We start from the raw sequence: 21,521 nt of genomic DNA on the forward strand, positions 1-21,521 counted from the left end.
AAACTAAATTAAACTACCTAAATTACTGCCTAACTAAATTAAACTAACTAAACTAACTAAATTACTAAGTTACTTACCTCTCTGCAGGCTTGCTCCTCGCTCCTCGGCACTTGCTCCTCACTTCTCCTCGCTCCTTTGCTCTTGCTCTCCTTGCTCTTGCTCTCATTCAAGTGATAATGAAATGTTTGTTTGCCCCATTGGGCTTTTAAAACATTTTTTTTTTTAATTGGAAATTTTTTTCGCGTCTGCGGCTTTTTTTCCGCCTGGATCGCTCTCGGCGTCGGTCGATTCGCTCCTGGAGTGAATATTTAACACTCGGGAGCGATCGCTCCCAAGCGTTTAATATTCGCTCCGGGAGCGACACTCCCGATGTCTCTCCCTAAATTGGTAGGGAGAACAAATTTTTTTATCGGGAGCGCGCTCCCGCCCGGAGCACGGATTAGGAGCGGGAGCGGGTGGGGGGAGCGCTCCCCCGCAACATCGGTACCGACATTACCATGATGGTGACACCCACCGTGCAGCGAGTAGATTCCACTTGCCTACGTTTGATGGTTCATCAAACAGTTCAACAAAGTCTTGGGTGGAGAAGTTGGACATTTATTTCCAGCTTAACCAGATGTCGGAGACAGAGGCCATCAAGGTGGCAAAATTGCATTGGATGGTGAGGCTTAGGATTGGTGGTTTCATGGGATGGTTACACTCAGACACTCCACAGTGACGACATATGCCGAGTTGACCAGGAGATTGATGGAGCAATTTGATCGGAGGGATCCAGAGCAGCATTTTGTTGAGCTGATGAGGCTCAAACAGACAGGGAACCCAGAGACCTACATTGCAGATTTCTTGAGGATCTTAGTGATGGTGCCAGATCTATCCACGGCACGGAGGATCTATATGTATGTTGAGGGGTTAGCCAAGCCACTTCGGGGTTTAGTCCGATCCACTAGACCAGCCACACTCCAGGACGCCATTAGCAGGACCCGGGACTTACAGGATGTCTTACCCAGGACCCAGACACCTTACCCCTGGAGATAGACTTTCCAGTCTAAGGGGAAGGATGTGGGATTCCACCTCCAAAGGGGAATCTAGGACGAGCACAAATTGACGATGATGCCAGGAGGGAGCTGAAGAAGAAGCGGTTGTGCTTCACCTGTCAGGAGCCGTGGGCACCAGGACATAGATGTGCTGCTGGCAAAGCACCTTTTATTGAGGTCTTCTCCGAGAGCAGTGGGGAAGAGGATGATGAGGATGATGTGGAGGTAGGAGATAGCAATGTTGCACGAAGCGGGAGCGAAGCGGAAGCGCGAAGCGGAAGCGCGGAGCGCGGAAGCGTCATTTTCCAAAAATCTAGGAAGCGAAGCGTCCGCGGAAGCGTCTGCTATATATATATATATTTTTTGCATTTATACTCAAAACTCGGATGTTGACATGGTAAAACTCGGATGTTGACATGGTAAAACTCAGGTCACAGTTATATTACTGTCTGCCATGCCATACATATTGTCTGCTATGTCATACATACTGTTTACCATGTCATACATGCCAAGGTTGTCTGTCATGTCATATATATATATATTGTCTGCCATGTCTTCTATACGAATCACAATTAATGACATGCCTACTATAAGGGTGTACATATACTCGCATCATTACATAGCAATTGTTATAGCAACTTTAGATCATGTACAGTGCTACAACATACTCACATACATACTCCAGCATACTTCACATCATATACAGTCATACCTTGGGAGATGGCTTGGATTATATACATACCACTGGCATCACATACATACTATGTTGTACATGCTATACACGATATATACTCTTTGCAATTTGAGCACTCCATATGACATACCTTTGTCACAGGATCATATAAACTGTGTAACGCATGGATCAAGCAATTGTAGCATTTGTCACCTCAGAACAAATCAGATCTTACAGCAGCATACTCACTGTAACATCTGGCAACTTCGAAGTATACTTTTTAACAGCCCTGGTATCTGACTTGGATCATTTTGAATGAGAAGGCACGAATTACAGATATCAGTCTCCGATCTTCTCGGACCACGGGCAAGCAAGGTTCTCTGAATAATTTGGATAAGGGGCATACCTTAGAGCCTCTGAATTTTGTTCTTCGGATCTAATGAGTAGTATAGGATTCGAACTTAGATAAGGTTTTAGAAGAGATGGAGAATGAAGGTCGTCTTCATTTATTTACCCTTCGATTTCCTTGGATACCTTGCCATAGAGCTCACAGGTAGTTCATGAAATGCTATAGGAGGTTCACATAGAGAATAGGCTAGTATCATGTCACAGGGCGTTAAAAAAAACCAGGAAGCGCATTAAAATTTTGGAATCGCGCTTCGGAAAAAATGGAATCGCGCTTCCTAGGGCGCTTCCGGAACGCTTCCGTACGGGACACGATTCCGGCCTAGGATCCAGGGGGGGGGGCGCTTCCTGCAACTATGGGAGATAGTCATGCCATGCAGGGACCTTTGCCACCTCCACCACCAGCAACAGGTGGTGCATCTTTTTCACCTACCGGAGGGGCCCTTGCAGCATTGCGAGGAGTTCCCTAGTATCAGACGCTACGCGTATGAGGGACAGTACGTGGCCAGCGAGTATCAGTTTTGGTTGACAATGGGGCAACCCACAACTTCATCGATGCACAGATGGTTGAGCGAAGAGGTATACATACAGAGAGCTTCGATGGGTTTTCAGTCTTGTTCTCAAGAGATCAGACCATGATGTGTGCTCGTTATGTTCCAGAGCTATTAGTGACGATGGGCACCTACACATTGACTGACCACTTTTTCGTGGTCGATATTCTAGACACCGACATAATACTGGGTGTTCAGTGGCTTATCACTCTAGGGAAGGTCACGACAGATTGGAAGACCCTAGAGATGGAGTGGGATGATGAGAAGACAGGGAGGCATGAGAAGATACGGGGACAACACACATATCCGCCTCAGACTGTTTCGACTCATTGGATGGAGGCAGTCTTCCGGAAGGGGGACGTAGAGTGGGCAGTAGAGCTGCGTGCATCAGAGGCAGGGACTACAGGGCAGATGGTACATCCGGAGATACAGTCCATCCTTGACCGGTATGCCATAGTGTTTGGGGAGATTCCGCCGGGACAGCCACCGGACCGGGGGTTTGAGCACACCATCGAGCTTGAGCAGGGCATACAGGCAGTGATTACCACCCCCTATAGGCACCCCAAGGCCTATCGGGATGAGATTGAGCAGGCTATCCAGGAGTTGCTAGCTCTTGGGCACATTCGGCCGAGCACGAGTCCTTTCGCTTCTTCCGTGGTGTTGGTGAAGAAGAAGGACGGCACATTGAGAATGTGCATTGACTACAGGGCCCTGAACAAGAAGACACTGAAGAACAGGTACCCCATACCCAGGATCGACGAGTTGATGGATGAGTTGAGAGGAGCACAGTTCTTCTCAAAGATTGATTTGAGATCTGGGTACCATCAGATTCGCGTGAGGGAGCAGGACATTCCCAAGACCGCCTTCAGGTGTCACTATGGGCACTTTGAGTTCTTGGTGATGCCCTTTGGGCTAACCAATGCCCCCGCCACATTTCAGTCCTGCATGAATCACATCTTCTGCAATCACTTGAGGAAGTTTGTTTTGGTATTCTTTGATGACATTATCATTTACAACAGGACTTGGGAGGAGCATCTCCAACACATTGAGACCGTGTTGCGTATCTTGCAGGAGCAGCAGTTCTATGCCAAACTCTCCAAGTGTGAGTTTGGGTTGACGAAGATGTTGTATTTGGGGCACATCATAGGGGTGGACGGAGTGAGAGTCCACGAGGAGAAGATCAGGGCCATTAGAGAGTGGCTGGAGCCGAGAAATGTGACAGAACTCCGGGGGTTCATTGGCATTTGTACTTACTACCGGAAGTTCGTCAAGAGTTTCTCATAGCTTGCTGCACCCCTAACAGATTTGACGAGGAAGGGGGCTTTCAGTTGGTTGGATACAGCGCAGCGAGCCTTTGACAGGCTCAAGGAGGTTATGAGCAGCTGCCCAGTGCTTGCATTGCCAGATTTCACGTAGCCATTTGTTTTGGAGTGTGACGCGTTGAGGGAGGGGATCGGCGCAGTATTGATGCAGGGAGGTCACCCTATAGCCTATGAGAGCCGGAAGCTCCTTCCGCACGAGAGGTTGTATTCCATATACGACAAGGAGATGTTGGCCATCATGCATGCATTAGATAAGTCCCGACAGTATTTAGTGGGTAACAGGTTTAGGGTGAGGACTGATCACAACAGCCTCAGATTCTTTTTGGAGCAGAAGCAGCTATAGGAGAGGCAGCAGAAGTGGATCAGCAAGATCCAAGCATATGACTTTGACATTGAGTATGTCACGGGTAAGAACAACGTGGTAGCAGATGCTCTTTCACATAGACCAGCCACGTTGTCTCTTATGAGCTTGGACACAGACTGGAGGGCTCGACTCTTAGTAGAGTAGTCCAAGGATAGGTTTGCATGTGAGGTTTTGGATGGGCAGGTTGCGGATGACAGGTACAGGGTGGTCGATGAGATCATCTACTACAAGGATCGGATCTTCTTGAATGAGGGATCTCAGCTCAAGAAGAAGATACTCCAGACATCACATGATTCACCATTGGCCAGCCATCAGGGGTTTACCAAAACGTACAGGGCCATTAGAGAAAGGTTCTCATGGAAGGGCCTCAAGGAGGACGTGCTCCAACATATTTAGGAGTGCGACGTTTGCCAGAGGAACAAGGGGGAGATTAGCCATCCCGCGGGTTTATTGCAGCCTCTTCCCATTCCGGAGGGGAAATGGGAGAGTATTTTGATGGACTTCATCACAGGGTTGCCCATGGTACAGGGCAAGGATTGTATCTTTGTCGTTGTTGACCGGCTGATGAAGTACACACATTTCTTTGCCATATCCACACACTACACAACAACACAGGTGGCCGAGCTGTTCTTCAGAGAGGTCTTCAGGCTACATGGTCTTCCTAAGACCATCGTCAGTGACAGGGACAGCTGTTTCATGGGCGGGTTTTGGTAGGAGCTTTTTCGGCTAGTGGGGACAGAGTTGACACCGAGCACCAGTTATCACCCACAGACAGACGGACAGAGAAAGATAGTTAACAATTGGCTGGAGGGCTACTTGCGTAACTATGTCAGTGAGCAGCAGAGAGCATGGCTGAAGTGGCTGCATCTAGGGGAGTACTGCTGCAACACTACACATCACATGTCCATTGGTATGTCACCATTCTATGCTTTGTATGGGTATCATCCTTTATCTTTTGTTGAAATGATGTTTGGTGATAGCAAGGCTCCTAGAGCCAAGATTTGGATCCAAGAGAGTCAGGATATCCTCCGAGCTCTCAAGGATAACATGGCTACAGCACAGAACCAGCAGAAGCTGTATGCTGACAGGGGTCGGGTGGAGAGACAGTTTGAGGTAGGGGACATGGTCTACCTACGATTACAGCCATACCGACAGTCGTCATTGAAGCACAAGGGGGCTGAGAAGCTCAAGCCTCGCTTTTATGGGCCATATAGGGTGATATGCAGGATTGGACAGGTTGCATATGAGTTGGAGCTGCCCCAAGGCAGCAAGATTCATAACGTTTTTCATGTATCATGCCTGAAGAAGGCATTGGGACAGCAGGTGACAGTGACAGATGAGCTACCACCCATGGATGATGAGGGGAATTTTGTGTTGTAGCCAGAGGCTATTATTGATACTAGGGAGAGGCAGCTGGGGAGCAGGATGGTTTGTGAATTCTTAGTGAGATGGAAGAATTTGCCGGATGAGGATGCCACTTGGGAGAGTGAGAAAATCTTGCAGCATCCATCACTTCAGTTGCTTGAGGACAAGCAACATTTTGTGGGGGGAGACTGTAATATTCCTAATTAACCATGGCAAATTGGAATATTCGATTTTGCTTATTTTTGCCTTCTATAGTTATTTATGAATAAAAGGTTAGGGAAAGGGGACATGACTCACTTTTAGAATAAAAGTCACTTCCTAGTAGCACAACGTTGTGACTTAAAGGGGAGCCAAGGGGACCAAAGGGGGACGCAGGAATGGAGCCCACGCAGACACTTGGAGGGACTGCTCAGAAGGGAAGGAACACGTGGCAAGAGAGGAATTACGCTGGAGAAGGGGGGCCTTGGGATTGAAAGAGGCAAAGGCTATAAAGGAAAGAGGAGCTTCCTCATTTTGGCATTCGATTATGTGCATTTGAGCTAGTCACTTCGACTTAAAGCACGCTGGCTGTTTAGCTAGTCTGCAGCACTGTTTAGTGCATTGAGTGTCTTTGTTCGAAGATCTCACCCTTAGCCCCGGGGGACTTCGAGTGCCTGCTCGGGCAAGGTATTTCCATCAACATTTTTGCAGTAGTTTCATCAGCATTTTTGGCAGGAGGATTGAGCATCTTGGAGGACTGCGCAGCACTGAGAGGGATGACGCAGTTCTTTCTGGCAGGAGTTCTGGATTGAGGGTTTGCAGCAGGATTTGTGCTGGGAGATTGAGCAGGGGATCAACCCTTGCATATTGGAGGGTTTGGCAGAGGTTTTAGGTAGATTATTGGAGAGTTTCATTCAGTGGCAGCACAGAGCAATTGAGGGACTGCGCAGAACCCCAAGGGGGTGCTTTTCGGGGGTCGGCCATTTTAGAAAAGCTTTCTGGGTTTTCTGGGTTTCTTGAGTAGAGTCTGATTCCAGAGTTTCAGCCTTTTCTGAGGAGGGGAACAACCCAAATCTTCATTTGATTTCCAGCAGCAGCAGCAGCACGACAGTTCTCCAGCAGCTGGGACGCAGATCAGAGAGAGGCCATTCCTTTGCTGTTCTGAGTGTATTTCTTCACTTGCCTTGTGCAAGTCGAGGTGCCATCTTTCTGATCACCTCCTGTGCTCATTCTATTACTTAGTGTAATAAAATGGCTTAGCATTTCTTGAGTATCTACTTATATTTCACGTTTATATTATTATACATTGCACCACTGTCATTTTTATCATTTTTTAGCTTGCCGGTTATTATATCATTTGTACGTATTTGGTTGGAGTTGTTGGGGTTTTGGAGAATATCTCTGAAACGGGATATTACAATTTACCTCCAAGCTTAAGCTTGGTTGAAAGACATTTCTTAGGGACCCCTTTCTTTCATCACCTTGAGGGACATAGACTCTCTTATGTGGTTAACACAGTGACCTTGCAGTCATCAGAGCCATAGTTTCTACAGTGATAGATGCATCATTGTGTTGGGTAATACAAGGGAGATATCGTTAATATAGCTTTGGCTGTCTTTCCTTGGACCCCTTCCACAACTCACATAAGAGACTTGTTTCAAAACAATCAAAAGAAATTTCACATCTAGACTAGGCATTTAGATTAAAATTAACCAAGATAATTGCATTTAATCTTAGTTTAAGTGCATTTCATGCTAACACATTTTACTATTTTTACTTGCAAATTATTTCATGTACTTGTCATTGATGCAAATGCTTTAAATTGATGATCTTATTTAGACAAATATCATCTTGTTTCACTTTTGCAAGTAAAGTTTAATTTGTTTCCTTTGGAAGTTACTCTATATTGCTTCCATACGCGCTTTGGATTTGTGAATGATTATATATTTTAAAAAAATTTCTTGAAAGAAAATTCTATGTCTTGCATGTGATATCATATTCTTGCTAACATCTTGTGTTTGATTGACAGCGTTACTTGTGTTTCAATTTGAAGCACTTTGTTTTTATTGAGCAAGTATTATTTATTTTAAGCAATATTAAAACTTAAAAGCAGTGTGGAAAAAGTCTGCAAAAAATCGGGATTAAATCCTAAAATTGCGATTTTTTCAACAAAACGATTTAATCCTCTGATTTTTTGCAGAGTTTTTCAGAAACGAAAAAATTGCGATTTATTCGTTATATGCTCGATTTATCAGGAGTCGACCCAAAAAGTCTGTTGTCTTGAGAGTTGACTCAGAAAAGACTCAAGATTCAGGAGTTGACTCACTGTTTTGATATGTCATGTAGCACTAGACTTCATAAGTTCATATACATATTATATATTAGCGTTCTTTACATGTTTATGTGGAAATGCATTTATTTGATGTTGTGGATACTCTAGATGTAAAAAAAAAAAAATGAATATTTTTGTGTTTTTTTCATTTTGCCGACTTTTTCAAAAAACTCCCTACTTTAACGAGTTTTTCAACTTTTGGACCCTCACCGAATTAATCCCGACTTCGACTTTTTCCACATTGATTAAAAGAACTGGTTTTATGTATGTAAACCTTTGATTCATGTGTCTATGGTTATGTATTTCATTTCATATCGCTCATGATATTTGCTCATAATCTTAAAAGTAATCCAATTCACTCTAACATCTCCTAGAAACCTCACATTCTTCTTAACTTAGTCTTCCATTTAGGGACCACCCCCCTCAACTTACCTAGGAGAGAGCTTAAACAGAGAGACTGTTGTGAATAGGTGACATCCCCATCTCTTGCCACCAACCACACCTTGTGGGGTTAAGGGATTTTCTCACTAACTTAGGTGTGTGTGACAGGCGACAACAGGTACAACTAGAGGAGTACACATTGGAGCGTCGGAGAAACCCTCTTCAGGGATACATAGATGGGGATGGCAACAATGTTAGGATACCTCTGCGCATTGGAGAGAGAGAAGTAGGGCTACCAGTCAGATTTCATGTGTTGACCAGGACAACGAGATGAGGGGACATGAGTTGCACAGGGCGCAACATTCGCATGTTGGGGTTATTGCGCGTGCGAGTACACGCACATTCAATCTTGCACTTGGGGTTGGATGACGAGAGATTTTGAGTTTTTACTCGGTGGAGTGGGCTGGACTCATGGAGATGGTCGTAGTCTGGTGTGAAGCTCAACGAGAGCTCTCAAACACTGAGGGTACTGGAGACCTAGGTTGGCATTGGTATCCAGGTGGGGCTTCCTATCTGATATTAGACATGTATGATGGCTATGGCATCGATGAGATAGTTGACCTAGTGACTGAGTGCACTTATTCGCTAGGGGAGTTTCATTCAACACCAATAGCCAGTCTTGTGTCAGTGTATGTATGAGGGCCATTATTCTTGGTATGGGAGGCCTAGGCCGTTATATTATAGTTTGTTAATATAAGAAATTTGGGTAATTAAAAATTGTAAAAAGTTGTCTATATTTGTGCACATGTTGATTTACTCCTGTTTATATTCCATTGTGCAAAGTAGTTTGTTGTGATATCTGGATTGGTAGTGTTAGTGATCCTAAGACCCTAACCTATATTCCAATATCGTGGAAAAAACAACAAAATGCGTAGATATGCTCCTAGGTAATTCACACTTGCCTCTGGACTCCTCGGAACTCGCACTGCCTGGTACTTCACTCCTGGGTAACTCGTTCTACCTTCGGATGTCCTTCTTTGGCTCTAGCACACACACTGCTAACCCTGAAATACTCAGTGGCTTGACTGGCAATCTCACATTGGAAAATCCTCTGCCTGCTACTGCCTTCTCTTGCTAGAAATTACAGTCTCCTTTCCTCCTATTAGAAAGCTAGAAACCCTCAGAGAATTTTTGGAAATTCCCTATTTGTTTGCTTTCCTCTTCCTTGCCCTGCGCTGATCTACAACTGCAAAACCCTTCACTGCAAAACTACTATGCTAGATCTGCTTTGTGATTCACTGATCTACTAACTGGGAACCCTCTCTGGCAATCCTATTGCTTACTACTACTGTTCATGAGACAAATCAAACTTTTCCTCCAACCTAGACTGGAAACCGATTTGTTATTTCCCTGCAATTCGCACTGCTTGGCTAGGCCTGTGCAGATCTAGAATTTTGTGCTACAAATCTCCCATTTGAACTGCACAAATCTTGCTTCCTTCGCTTCTAGAGCCTCTGATTTGATCTTTGATGCTTTGATACCATGTGAAATTCCTTGAATGTAGTAAATTGGATATTTATCTTCTAACTGTTAGCAGTTTATTTGTCTTCTGAATTATTATTTGGCAAATAACGATAAATTCACTATTTCATTCTTCACAATAAAAACGTTGCGGAATAAAATCTGGAACTGAGAAATAGATGCACACACAAAAAAAATTGACATAGTTATTTTTGGACAATTGTCCCTGGAAAAACCTCGAAGGGAAAACTAGTGCAGTAGATCAAGGTTTTATTATTATCTTCAACAAATTCAAGAGTAGAATGATCTGCTTGCAAATCTAGCAAAGCTCCGACAATTTCTACTGGAAAAATAATTTGGAAGACACCCTTGTCTTCCTCTGCAATTGATTTGGCCTCTCCTAGTCTGCTCGCACTCTCCCTGGACACTCGCACTGTAGCTCAAAAATGCGCATTGCCTGGCTGAATAAAATCGCTCAGCCTCAGAATCACCTCCAGGCAAGTTGTCTAGCCTTCCTTTTCCTTTGAAACCAATTCGCTTTGACTTTGGAACATTGATCTGGCAACTGGCAACTGAAACGTGGCTCCTTCAACAACTTGCACTAGGTAAACTGGCAACTCGCACTAGTTGTAGCGACCTTATCTGTAGATGAATTCAGCCTCCTCTTCCAGTCTATTGGACACTGGAAAATGTTGAGGAAAAATTCCTCTAAACTCATGCTCTCAAATCTCTACTGAAACCCTTTCTCTAATGCTTCCCTTGCTTCAATTGCACCCTTGTTGAATACTTGCAACTAGGTAGTTAAACTGCTCAACTCACAACTAATGCCATCTCCAAGCCCTTTGACTCGCTCTTATAATCTCTCATTGGAGTTTCAATGGCCACGATTACATCTCAACCAATAGCTAAGGTCAATTTGACTTCATCAATAGAAGCCTCTAGAGAAAAATCGAACTTCCTTAATTAATTCCCTTTAATTAACCACTTTTCCTAAGTTAGACTTAGTAAATATTTTAATTATGGCTAATTAAGTTAATTAAGGTGTTTCCAAGTCTTTTCTAGTGAAACTTTTTCTAGGTTTTGGAGATCTCATGTTATTTAGCCTCTTAGACATCATCTGAGACTATAACAACTATTTGCTGCTACCAAACTCAAAAACTAACAAGTAGTGGAGGTTGTGTAGGCTCAGAGGGAGTCTAGCTTCAGAGGGACACTGCGAAGGAATGTCAACTTCCCAATGAAAGTTTGAATCTTCAAGTTCAAGCAAGAGAGAGGAGTTTTCAGCCCATGCAAGGATAGTCACAAACCATGTGAGGACACTCATGGTGGTGCAAGGAAAAGTCATGTTCCATTCGAGGACAGTCATGCACCATGCAAGTAAAATCTTGATAAAGTACAAAAGAAGACGTGCCACATGCGAGGACATATATGGATACGCAAGGAAAGTCATGATTCATGTGAGGACAATCGTGGGCATGCAAGGAAATTCATGGAATTGGAGATTTCAAGGTGTGAAGGAAATACCTTCCTCACTAAGAGGGAGTATTGGAAATTGGGTAGCTCGGAATGAATTTATGAGTGGTGAAAACCCATCAAAAGTTAATTGGTTGGGAAAAGTACCCAAACGGTTGGGGTTTTGACCCAAAGTTATGAGCTTGAGACCCAAGCTAATTAATTATTTAATCTAATTTGTTGTCGAGTGGTAAACTAGGGGATTCTTGATGGACAAGGAAAATCCCAAAGATCACTCGCACAAAAGTGTAAATAAGAGGCCAAAGGAGAGGTCTAGACACACAATTGGAGAAGGATTTTCACTTGTGGATAGAGAGAGGCTAAATGACCTAGCCACAGATCTGCCTTAGAGGAGCTGCAGTAGCAAGAAGGTCGAGTTTCTCCATGATCTGGTTAGCTAAAGGAGTTGTTGCCGAAATAGAGAAGGAGGTTGAGTAGGAGGATCCAGCTGCATTGCTGGAAGGTCTGATCTGCAAGAAGAAAGTCAAATCTGAGTGTTGGAAGGTCAGATCTGAGTGCTGAAAGGTCAGATCTGAGTATTGGAAGGTCATATCTGTCAGATGAAAGTCATATTTGAGTACTAGAAGGTCAGATTTGTAAGAAGAAAGTCAAATCTGAATGCTAGAAGGTTAGTTCTGCAAGAAGAAAGTCAGATTTAAGTACTGGAAGGTCAGATTTGCAAGAAGAAAGTCAGATTTGAGTGCTAGAGGGTTAGATTTGCAAGATGAAAGTCAGATCTGTGGTTTGAAGAAACAGATCTAGCAGATTGAGAAGTTGTAGCATGATTGTAGAGGGACTAGTTGCCAAGGAAAGCAACAATCCAAGGATCTTGATCTGAAGGCACTAGCTCAGATATGCATTTGATTTATTGGACAGATTGAAGATCTAAATGATCAGATCTCAAGCCCTAGAGTAGTCAAAGGACAAACTATGTATTTTACTGTATACTATGTATACTAGTTTGTATCAGGGTTTATGAAGGGCCATGATCCTTGGTACAGGATCCCTAGTATTTTATTATTGATGGACTAATGAGAAATGTGATTTGTGCAAATATATTCTTGTATGCTATTGTTGATCTCACTGCTGTTATATTTCCGTTGTGGAAAGTGCTTTTGTGTTAGGCTTCTCTAGTGTGTTGTGTTCCTAGCTAGGGCACGAGACTTGGAGGGCATGGAGCGTGCATAAGTCACCTAATACGACCATATCAATTATTTTAGTAATTAATTAATTTCTTTTATAAGAGAAAATTGATTTTAATCGAATTTAATGCTAACACTATTTGCATTAGTGAATTAGATGATTCTCAACCATCGATCTCAAGTAAGGCTAGATTTAATCTTATCTGTCAATCACTTTGAATATTAGGGTTATGAATTTGGTAATATCTCAAGTTTATAAAAGAAGGGCTAAGCTAAGGGAGAAGATACAACACACAGGAGCACAAGGCATTGAGAAAGGCATCTCAGTGGTGGTTGGAGAAGGACTTCTACTCAAGTGTGCTAGGTCCGCAGAACTTGCAAAGGGGGTAGCAAGGAGATCTTAATGAGCCAAGTCTGGGGCTTGATCAGCTAAATCAGATCCAGAATTGTATGTATTTTCCTTAGTTTGGACCATTTTCCCAGTAATCAAGCCCAAGTAGGTTCTGATTAATGAAATGAAGAGCTGTTGATTGGGCAGAAATTTGTGTGTGCATATGTGAGATTGGTTGTTTTATTGTTTCTGCTGAATATTTTGTTAGAACTCTAATTGTGCTTTTATTCAGTAGACTTAAATCTGCTAGGAATTAATTGCTGGGATTGTTAGGGTTAGAAATTAAAAATCATTACCATGTAGCTACCAAAGGTGAATAGAAATTCACTGTTAAATGACTCAGAGGAGGTTGAGAAGGTTTTTCATTCTATTGAACTTGCTCAATGTTTTTGGGTACTGATATTTAAATTGAACATGATAACATTAACTGTTACATGATGATGAAAATGAGAATAGACTTTAGCTTTTCCTTTTTTTTAATCAAATATGGAAGAAACATCGATAACTTGGTGAGCATTGAGATGAAAGACAAGAAAAGTTCTGTTCTGTAGAATGTAATTTTTTTGTGCCACAGGAGATTTATACAAGTTGTTGTAGAGCTTGTTCTTTACCAACAGATGAATCTTATAGGAAAACGAGTAGCTAGTTTTATTAAAAAACACGTCAGTGAGATGCCACATAGACAATGAACTATATTGACACGAGGAGGAACATATTTTATTTATCATAGATATAAGTTGCAATCACCTGAATCTTGAGAACCCCTTTGAATCTATTGTATACTTGCAATATATGCATTGAAATTCCTTTTGAAAACCATACACTATAATTTCACTTCATAAACATTAAACATGAATGATATAAATTCTCCTAGGAATGAATAATATCAATTCAGAGAAACACTGAGTTACTTGATAGTTTATTCCTCGAGGATGTGAAAGAAGTGAAATTGGAATAATCAGGTATCTCCTACAATAATAATACAAAATTTCTGGTCTTCTTGTTATTGTAGAAACATCAGACTTGGTGAGAACACAAACAAGAACAGTTGTGTAACAATAATTGTGCAAAGTGTGAATTTTTTGTGACACGAGTCATTGTAGTACTTGACACAATTTCTGATTATGAGGAAATTTATCAGTTTTTTTCTCGGATGTCAATTTAAGTAGAGAATCAGTGATCTGTATCATATCACATAAGAATTTTCCTCCAAATCTCATGGTTTCCAGTTCCAACTAGTGGTGTATGCAGTTATATTTTATTGAATAAACTGTCATCAAGATTGAGAATTATTATGCAGTGATGTAGTTATATGTGTCATGCTGCTTTTTCTTTTTTCTTTCACCTACTGGGCTATCAGTTTTGTGTCTTTGAGAATATCCTATCTTAAAGATAGGGATTTGCATATGCTTTCCAGTTAAAGCTCAAAATCAATTGGACCAGTTCTAGTCGGATGCAACTTGTGTTTATTCAAATCTTTCATAAAAGAAAATAAGAAGGAAATAAACTTGATTGACATTTTCAAAATACCTAAATAGCAAAAAGTGGGTCTAAAAGATCAGTGTACATATTCTAGACATGAAGAATTAGGAATATGTAATGTACCTCTCATCTTATTTCTATCTGAATAAAATATATAAACCCCACAGAAACATATCATAGTGAGTGAAAGCGAGTACCATGCAAAAGAAATTGGCGATTCATGGGATGCCACATGGAGTGATTTAGTTTAGTATCTACACTATTATAGAGCGCGGGTAAATCCGTTTATGCAACTATGCTGTAAGCAAACAGTAAGGGTTTACCTCAAGGCAAGCCTCTTTTACTTTCTTCTCTGCAAACTTCAACTGCTCCTCTGATAGAGTGATACCTGTATATTTGCATCCGGTTTTCTTGACAGCCTCTAGGGCTAAGCTTCCCCAGCCGCAACCAATTTCTAGCACCTCATGGCTAGTATCTATTTGAGCCTGTATGACATTTTTAAAGACAATGATTTAACTCTCATTTCATGAAGATCCAGTCAAAGTTGGAGTTTATGTGTCTGTAGGAATTGTATAAAGGGAATAAGCTGAATATGAACATATGCTACTATCAAGGTAAGCTCACTTTGTCTATCAATAAGTGATATTTTCTTAGCTGTGCATCCTTCAACGGTTCCTCTGGTCCCTGAAATTGATTTCCAAAATGACTTAACAGGATATCGTGTGCAGTTGATATAAATTTATTTTTTGCAATATGGCAAAGAAGTTATGGAAAATTGAGTTCAAGATCACTATGATATATGTATATGATGATTGGCAGATGTTTGCTGAAAGACCAATCTTAGCTTTATAAAATCAAAGAGCTTGAGAATAAATATTACAATAGCTAGTCAGATATGGAGAAACCAGGACAAACCTTGAAGATTGCACAAGAATAAGTCATTGTCTCGTCTAGAAACAGAGAGAACAAATCATTGCTCTGCATTAAGAACAAAGCAAACTTTGGTCACATTTCTCATGCCTGATTGTTTCTTTATGATGAGTTTGCAAACAACATTGCAAAGGAAAGAAACTCTGTTGTATATCTGTGCATTAGGAAAATAATAATTCTTACAAAGGCGAAAAAACAGTATAGTTATCTGTGTAGTAAAAATCAACGTATGTGTTCTGAGTTGCTTCTGTATCAACTATAAAATATAAAATGGATTGTTGTCAATCTGGATAGATGGTAACTTAGAAGGAAACTATTATAACTACAGCTTCCTAGACAACTGGAGTGCTGGTTGTCTATTTATTAGCCTAGATTATCATTGATAGGTGGGCACCTTTTCATATGGTGCATTTACCTTCTATATATATATATATATATATATATTTAATTCCAAGGAAAAAATCTAGGTATTTTATTAATCAAGAAAACTGCTCTATAGATAAAAATACATATACATAGATAACACTCTGAAGAAGTAACTCTGTCATAGAAACAGAGGAATAACTGGCTTTTGAAAAGCCCCGTTAACACTCAATACTCTCACCTAGTGTGTAAAGTTCCCAATTCTAAGGTGAAAATTTAAGGTCAACTTGGAGGGGTTATCCAATGTAGAGCAGTGAGACCTTGGGTTATCTAATGTAGAGCAGTGAGACCTCAGGTTATCCAACGTTTGGGAGGCCAACCGGTATGCTTGATATCGTTGTGGAGGTGCCGAATAGCACATCTGTTCACTCACATCCAGAGCATCAGAGGGTTTAGTACCAGATAGTTCACAAACAGGCTCCCCTCCCCCGACCCCAATGGGTTCCTCCCCAACCTCAACAGAGCAGCCAAAGACTTATCCAAAGCTTCTTTCCTTTGGCCTTGGATTTTAGGAGTATCACTCACTCCTACATAACCCCTAGGATCATGAAGCCAAATTCCTCGTTGGATCAAGAGGACTCCGGTAGCGAGTGAACACCACTGTCGCCCACCTTGCCGTCGGCTATTAGACTCAGGCATTCTGGACATCATTGACCTCTAGCCCCAGACTTATTCACTTAACCTTCTACATGATCTGGTTATATACATGTTTATGAGGCTATCTTATTATTTTATCCTTCTTTACTTCATTTTATCTTTGGCATTTTCTAGGAGTTGTGTTTTCACTTCCACATTGTACTTGTACTAGTTTTGTCCTTCAGTCCCATTAACCTATTTATGGTCATTCATTGGATATTTATAAATTATCTTATATTCTCTTATCTTGACATCACCAGAATAACCCACTGCTACTCTTTAAGTTGGATCTTATCCAACTCAAAGGGGGCTGCCTTAACATAGAATTGCTAAAGATATGGCATGAAAGCTCAAGATAAAACAAAAGCAAAAGTTAACTTTTGCAATTTTTTTAGTGACTAGTGGAATTGGTAATGTTACCACAAAATCTAGCAGGCCTTGGAGAGGGAAACCCTACAAGACAAAAGATAGACTAAGTGCTAACAATGGGACAATGGCCCACTGTCTCCACAACAAAGGTCCCCTGCTATTTATGGACTTTCACCGATGGGAGGAGCCTTCGTAAGATAGATAATCACCTTTGATAGATATTCCAGAGTTAATGGTAATAGATGATGTGGTAGGACCTCTCAAGGGAAGCTTGAGGTGATGAAACATGTAATGTCTCCGACCACTTAGGAAGCTTATGACAGAGTCCGCTAGCCTAATGTGGTTCCCATAGGCTAAAGCAGGGAAACATTTAATAAAGGGGACTTAAATTGCCTAAGGAAAACATTATAAAGTCTAAAAAGGAGAAAGGGTGACAATTTCTAGTCAAGTGAAAAGTCACTTTAACTTTATAAAGTGAAATATCATAAAGTGACTTTATAAAAGTTGATTTAATAAAAAGAAAGCAAAAATGTGACCATAAATGAGGAGACTCTCCTCATTCATACATTTGAGTTTTTGGAAAAAAGAGCTCTTGGACAGAGTTTGAAGGAGAAGCTTAGGGCTTTGGAACCCTAGCCGCCATCGCTGACTTCGGTGTTTAAACTAGACACCCTAGTTGGATTTGAGATGAAATCACCCAGATTTTATCACCGTACTTCAATGGAGAACAAAATGTACAAGAAATATTGAGGTACCTAGGTGTTATCAGTTGATTTTATGAACTTATTGGGTATTTTCTATCTTATTTTGCCAGGTTGAAGAGGACCCACGAATGCACTGAAATTCCAATTCTTGTTGAGGAAGTTTTGCTGAATAGAAGAGGGTTTCGTGGCTCAATTCCTAGTTGTTGAAAGGGGATGAGTTCAATAAGGAAAATGGGGTCAAATATGTTCATTAAAGAGCAGATTCGTTCTTTGCTACCCAGGGTTTCGATGGCTTTGATAAGTAGTAATTTTCTGGCCTCAATGGAGCACAAAATTCTTGTTTAAATGACTATCTGTGGGTATCATTGGAAGTTGTGCAAATTTCTTCGCAGTAGGATGCTTTGGATGCTGGAATAATCCCTTTCCCTATCTCTGGTTGAGGCTGTGAGCCATTTCTTGTGATTGCTGGTGCGTTTGGAGGGACAATAACACATCATCGAACCCTTTCTTGCTATCTGTCTGCGTGGAGCCATTTATGAGAAAAGATTATTATTTGGAGGAGAATCAAACTAATGGGTAGTTGAATACTCTCATCTCAGCGTGCATCTCTACCACTGTGTATTATGCTGATCATAGACTTGTTGAAGACTATTCTGGATAGTTCGATCCTCTTACCACTAGCTGGTTAGACATGTGGCTATAATGGAGGCTAGCAGTTCACTTCAGACCTGAGTATCACGTCCCTATACCATGAGCTAGTGCATCACTTCATTCTGTTTAGAAGCACTGTATATCAGGTTCCATGTTATCTTTCTCATTGTGTATCTCTTATGAATTGAGTGCAAATACTATGTATTACCCAAAAACTCAGTTTAAGAAGTTCTGTTGATAATTATATCAGATTTTTGAGTTTGAAATGAGATTCCAGTTGTTGGTTTGAGTCGATTCTTAATATATACGTCATTGTGTGAATTTTCTGAAGATAAATTGGTGAGAAAAACATTTACAGCAATGTGCAATTAGTTTGTTTGACAAAAAGGGTACCGGTGAAAATTCAAAATATAAACTCAGAAATTGTGAAACTTTGAAAACTGTTAGGAGAGTATTATAGTGGTATCAGAGCATGCTCCTAGAACTGTGTGGTTTGAGGGTAGCCTGACAGTGGTTACATGACAGAAGAAAACCCTTATATAGGGATAACATATAGAAGGAGACACACCTACAGAGAACCAACTCCCCTTACAGAAGAGGATATCCTTGATATGGAGAGTGAAGAGACACCAGAAAAGGGAAAGGAGATAGAGGAAACACCTGAGATTGAAGGGATAGATATGGGAGATAAGGAGGAATAGGCCTTTAATAGCTTGCTCAGGGTTATTAATGACTTGGCTAAGGGCCAAAAATAGATGGTAGACTTGATAAAAGGAATGACAGACACAAGGGTTCATTGGGAAGGAGCCATTGAATCGAGAAGTGTCCAATAGTGATGAGGGAATTCATGCTCATACCCAATTGCAGAGTCATTCACACACTATTAATAAAATGCCCAAAACCTAATATGCCTCAGTTTGTACAACAGACAGCAGAGGACTTAATAGAGTAGGCTAATTTTGGGATCCCTTATGCAAACTATATGGAGTAGTACCAATTACTGGGATGAGATTTCTGTGCTGCTATGGATTTTAATGATTTCTGCCACCTTCAGTTGAAGAGTAGGCCTAAACCATCTCAGAGGGTCCCGAGGCAGAATCAAGAGCTGCAGAAAACATTGGGGAAGGTGACAATCCCCTACTTTGATGGATCAACCGAGTGTTTAGCTTGATCATGGGTTCAAAAGATGGATACATATTTCCAATTACATCAAATGATCGAGGAGGAGGCTATTAAACTAGCGACAATACACTTGGATGGTGAGGCCCATGAGTGGTGGTACCATGGGTTAGTGACTATGGATCACAAAAACATCACTTCCAACACTGAGTTCACTCAGAGGCTCATTGAGCGAATTGATAGGAAGGATCTAGAGCTTCACTTTAGAGAGCTGGCACAACTCAAGCAGATAGGTAGTCCAAAGATTTGTATCTTAGAGATTCAGAGGTTATCATTCATGGTCACAGACATCTCAGAGGCCAGATTGGTGATGCTATTTGTAGAGGGGTTAGTGGAACCTCTACGTGGATGGGTTAAGAGCTTTGAACCCAATACCCTTCGTGAATAAATCAACAAAACCAAGGACTTGTGGGATGTTGCTTCCAAAAAGAAATTCACTCCTAAACCTTTTTTCCCGCAGAAAGGTAAGGAGGCCAAGCCCTTTTAGGAGTGGATCGGGAAACCGAAGATGGATGAGGAGGCCTGGAAAGAGCTAAGGAAGAAGAAACTTTGTTTCATTTTCCAAGAGCCATGGGCACCGGGGCACAAGTGTGTTGGCAAGGACAAAGTGGGCAAGGATCACTATATTGAGGTGTACTCAGAGAGTGACAATGATGATGGGGATGGGGAGTGTTAAATTTTATGGTAAGTTCTATGCTTGCAACAATTACTTCAAAGTCTTATTAGCCCAATAACAACTTTACTTCAGATTCCAATAGCAATCACATTAAAACTTCAGTAGCATTCACTTTAGATCATCATTGACAGTAATTGTAGATACAACATCAACAATAAGTACAAGAGGATATGAGATGACAAGTGAATTGTATAAAATGAAAAGTTTCAAGTGAATTTTATACCCAAGATACCCAAGAGACATGTCTCTTTGTAAATTGGATCACTTATCTTTGTAAATTAAATTCCAATGAGTTTGCACATTTACATTTTTACCCATATTTGTTAAAATGTTGAAGAACCTGTAAATAATGGTGGGCAGTAACTCCTAGTAAGTATATTTATTTACACCTTTTTCCTTATCCCATCTTTTACGCAAATACTTGCTTAAATTATGGTGGGTAGCAACTTATGGTAAATATGTTATTTACGTGAGTATGAGCTAATTTCAACAAATGGTCATGTCCTTAGAGACATGACTCTTGAACACTAATTATTAGTTAATTATTCATTATTTATGATTGTTATATATATATATATATATTATTTGTAAAAGGCTTCTAGGAAGGGGAATTAGCCCTTAGTTGAACTCTTTAACACTCCCTCTCAACTAGGGAGGAATTCTACCTGTCAACATTCATCCATGGCTATACTTTTGTGTCCATCATGTGCCATCTCTGCAACTTGTCTCGTCTTTGTTGAAGATTGATATCATAGTCCAATAAGAAAGGATTGAAAGAGGGTGGGTCACAAGACCCTGGCACTCCTTCCAAAATTACAGGGGCAAGTGCTCATGTCTAGGGATAGAACCCTTACTAGGCTTGATCCTTAGTGATAAAGTTGTTGAACATCATGCATCCTAGTCATAGGGAATACAGTAGTACATGACACATCCGTTGGTAGTACTAATTAACCCTAACCACTTTTCCCAACTCATTGGCTAAATGAGAGGTACTTCCCAAGAGTCCCAGATGTTTAGTCAATTTACTAATTTAGTATGTCCTAAATTGCTACATTAATTATCAATCTAGGAGTCGTAAACTGATGAAGTGTGGCGCACTATGTGTGCAAGACTTAGACAACCTCTTTCTTACTTTTTATTGTTTTCAATTTTATTTTTTTTGGGGTTTTGTCTTTGTTTGTTTCCTAATGCAAATGGAAATCCTATTCCTAAGTTTTAAGAATACTTTATAAGGCAAGTATGGTTATAGATTTAAGACAAGGTTTTATGTCCCTTATGATAACTTCCAGAGCTTAACACTTCAAGGGATCTCAAAACATACTAGTGATAAAATTAGTACTTGAACAGGAATGTAAATGTGCAGCTATTTAAATCAAACAAACAATGAAATAATGATCATGAAATCACTATCTCTGTTGCTCATCTAAATACAGAAATAAAAGTTAAACTATTGCACTCAAACAAACCAAAAATTGCATACTAATGAAAGTAAGATCAAT

The 21,521-nt window shown here is 40.9% G+C and overlaps 1 protein-coding gene and 1 long non-coding RNA gene across 6 annotated transcripts in view; one reads left to right on the forward strand and one right to left on the reverse strand.

The window, feature by feature from the left end:
- The window catches only part of LOC149227721 (uncharacterized), a 473,804-nt gene that overhangs the window by 30,616 nt on the left and 421,667 nt on the right, over positions 1–21,521 (reverse strand). For all 4 annotated transcript variants that reach the window (XM_089377894.1, XM_089377896.1, XM_089377895.1 and 1 more), the window contains 3 exons: positions 15,370–15,432; positions 15,079–15,138; positions 14,778–14,939 (listed from right to left, as the gene is read on the reverse strand). In XM_089377894.1, the coding sequence (XP_089234020.1) occupies positions 14,778–14,939; positions 15,079–15,138; positions 15,370–15,432 (285 nt within the window). The remainder of the gene's footprint in view (positions 1–14,777; positions 14,940–15,078; positions 15,139–15,369; positions 15,433–21,521) is intronic.
- LOC149227722 (uncharacterized) overlaps positions 1–21,521 on the forward strand; it is a 410,007-nt gene that overhangs the window by 30,445 nt on the left and 358,041 nt on the right. The window lies entirely within an intron of this gene.

Source organism: Pinus tabuliformis, chromosome J (genome assembly GCF_031772625.1).
Source record: "Pinus tabuliformis cultivar Carrire ecotype Pingquan chromosome J, CPIR1, whole genome shotgun sequence".
Lineage (NCBI taxonomy): Eukaryota > Viridiplantae > Streptophyta > Pinopsida > Pinales > Pinaceae > Pinus > Pinus tabuliformis.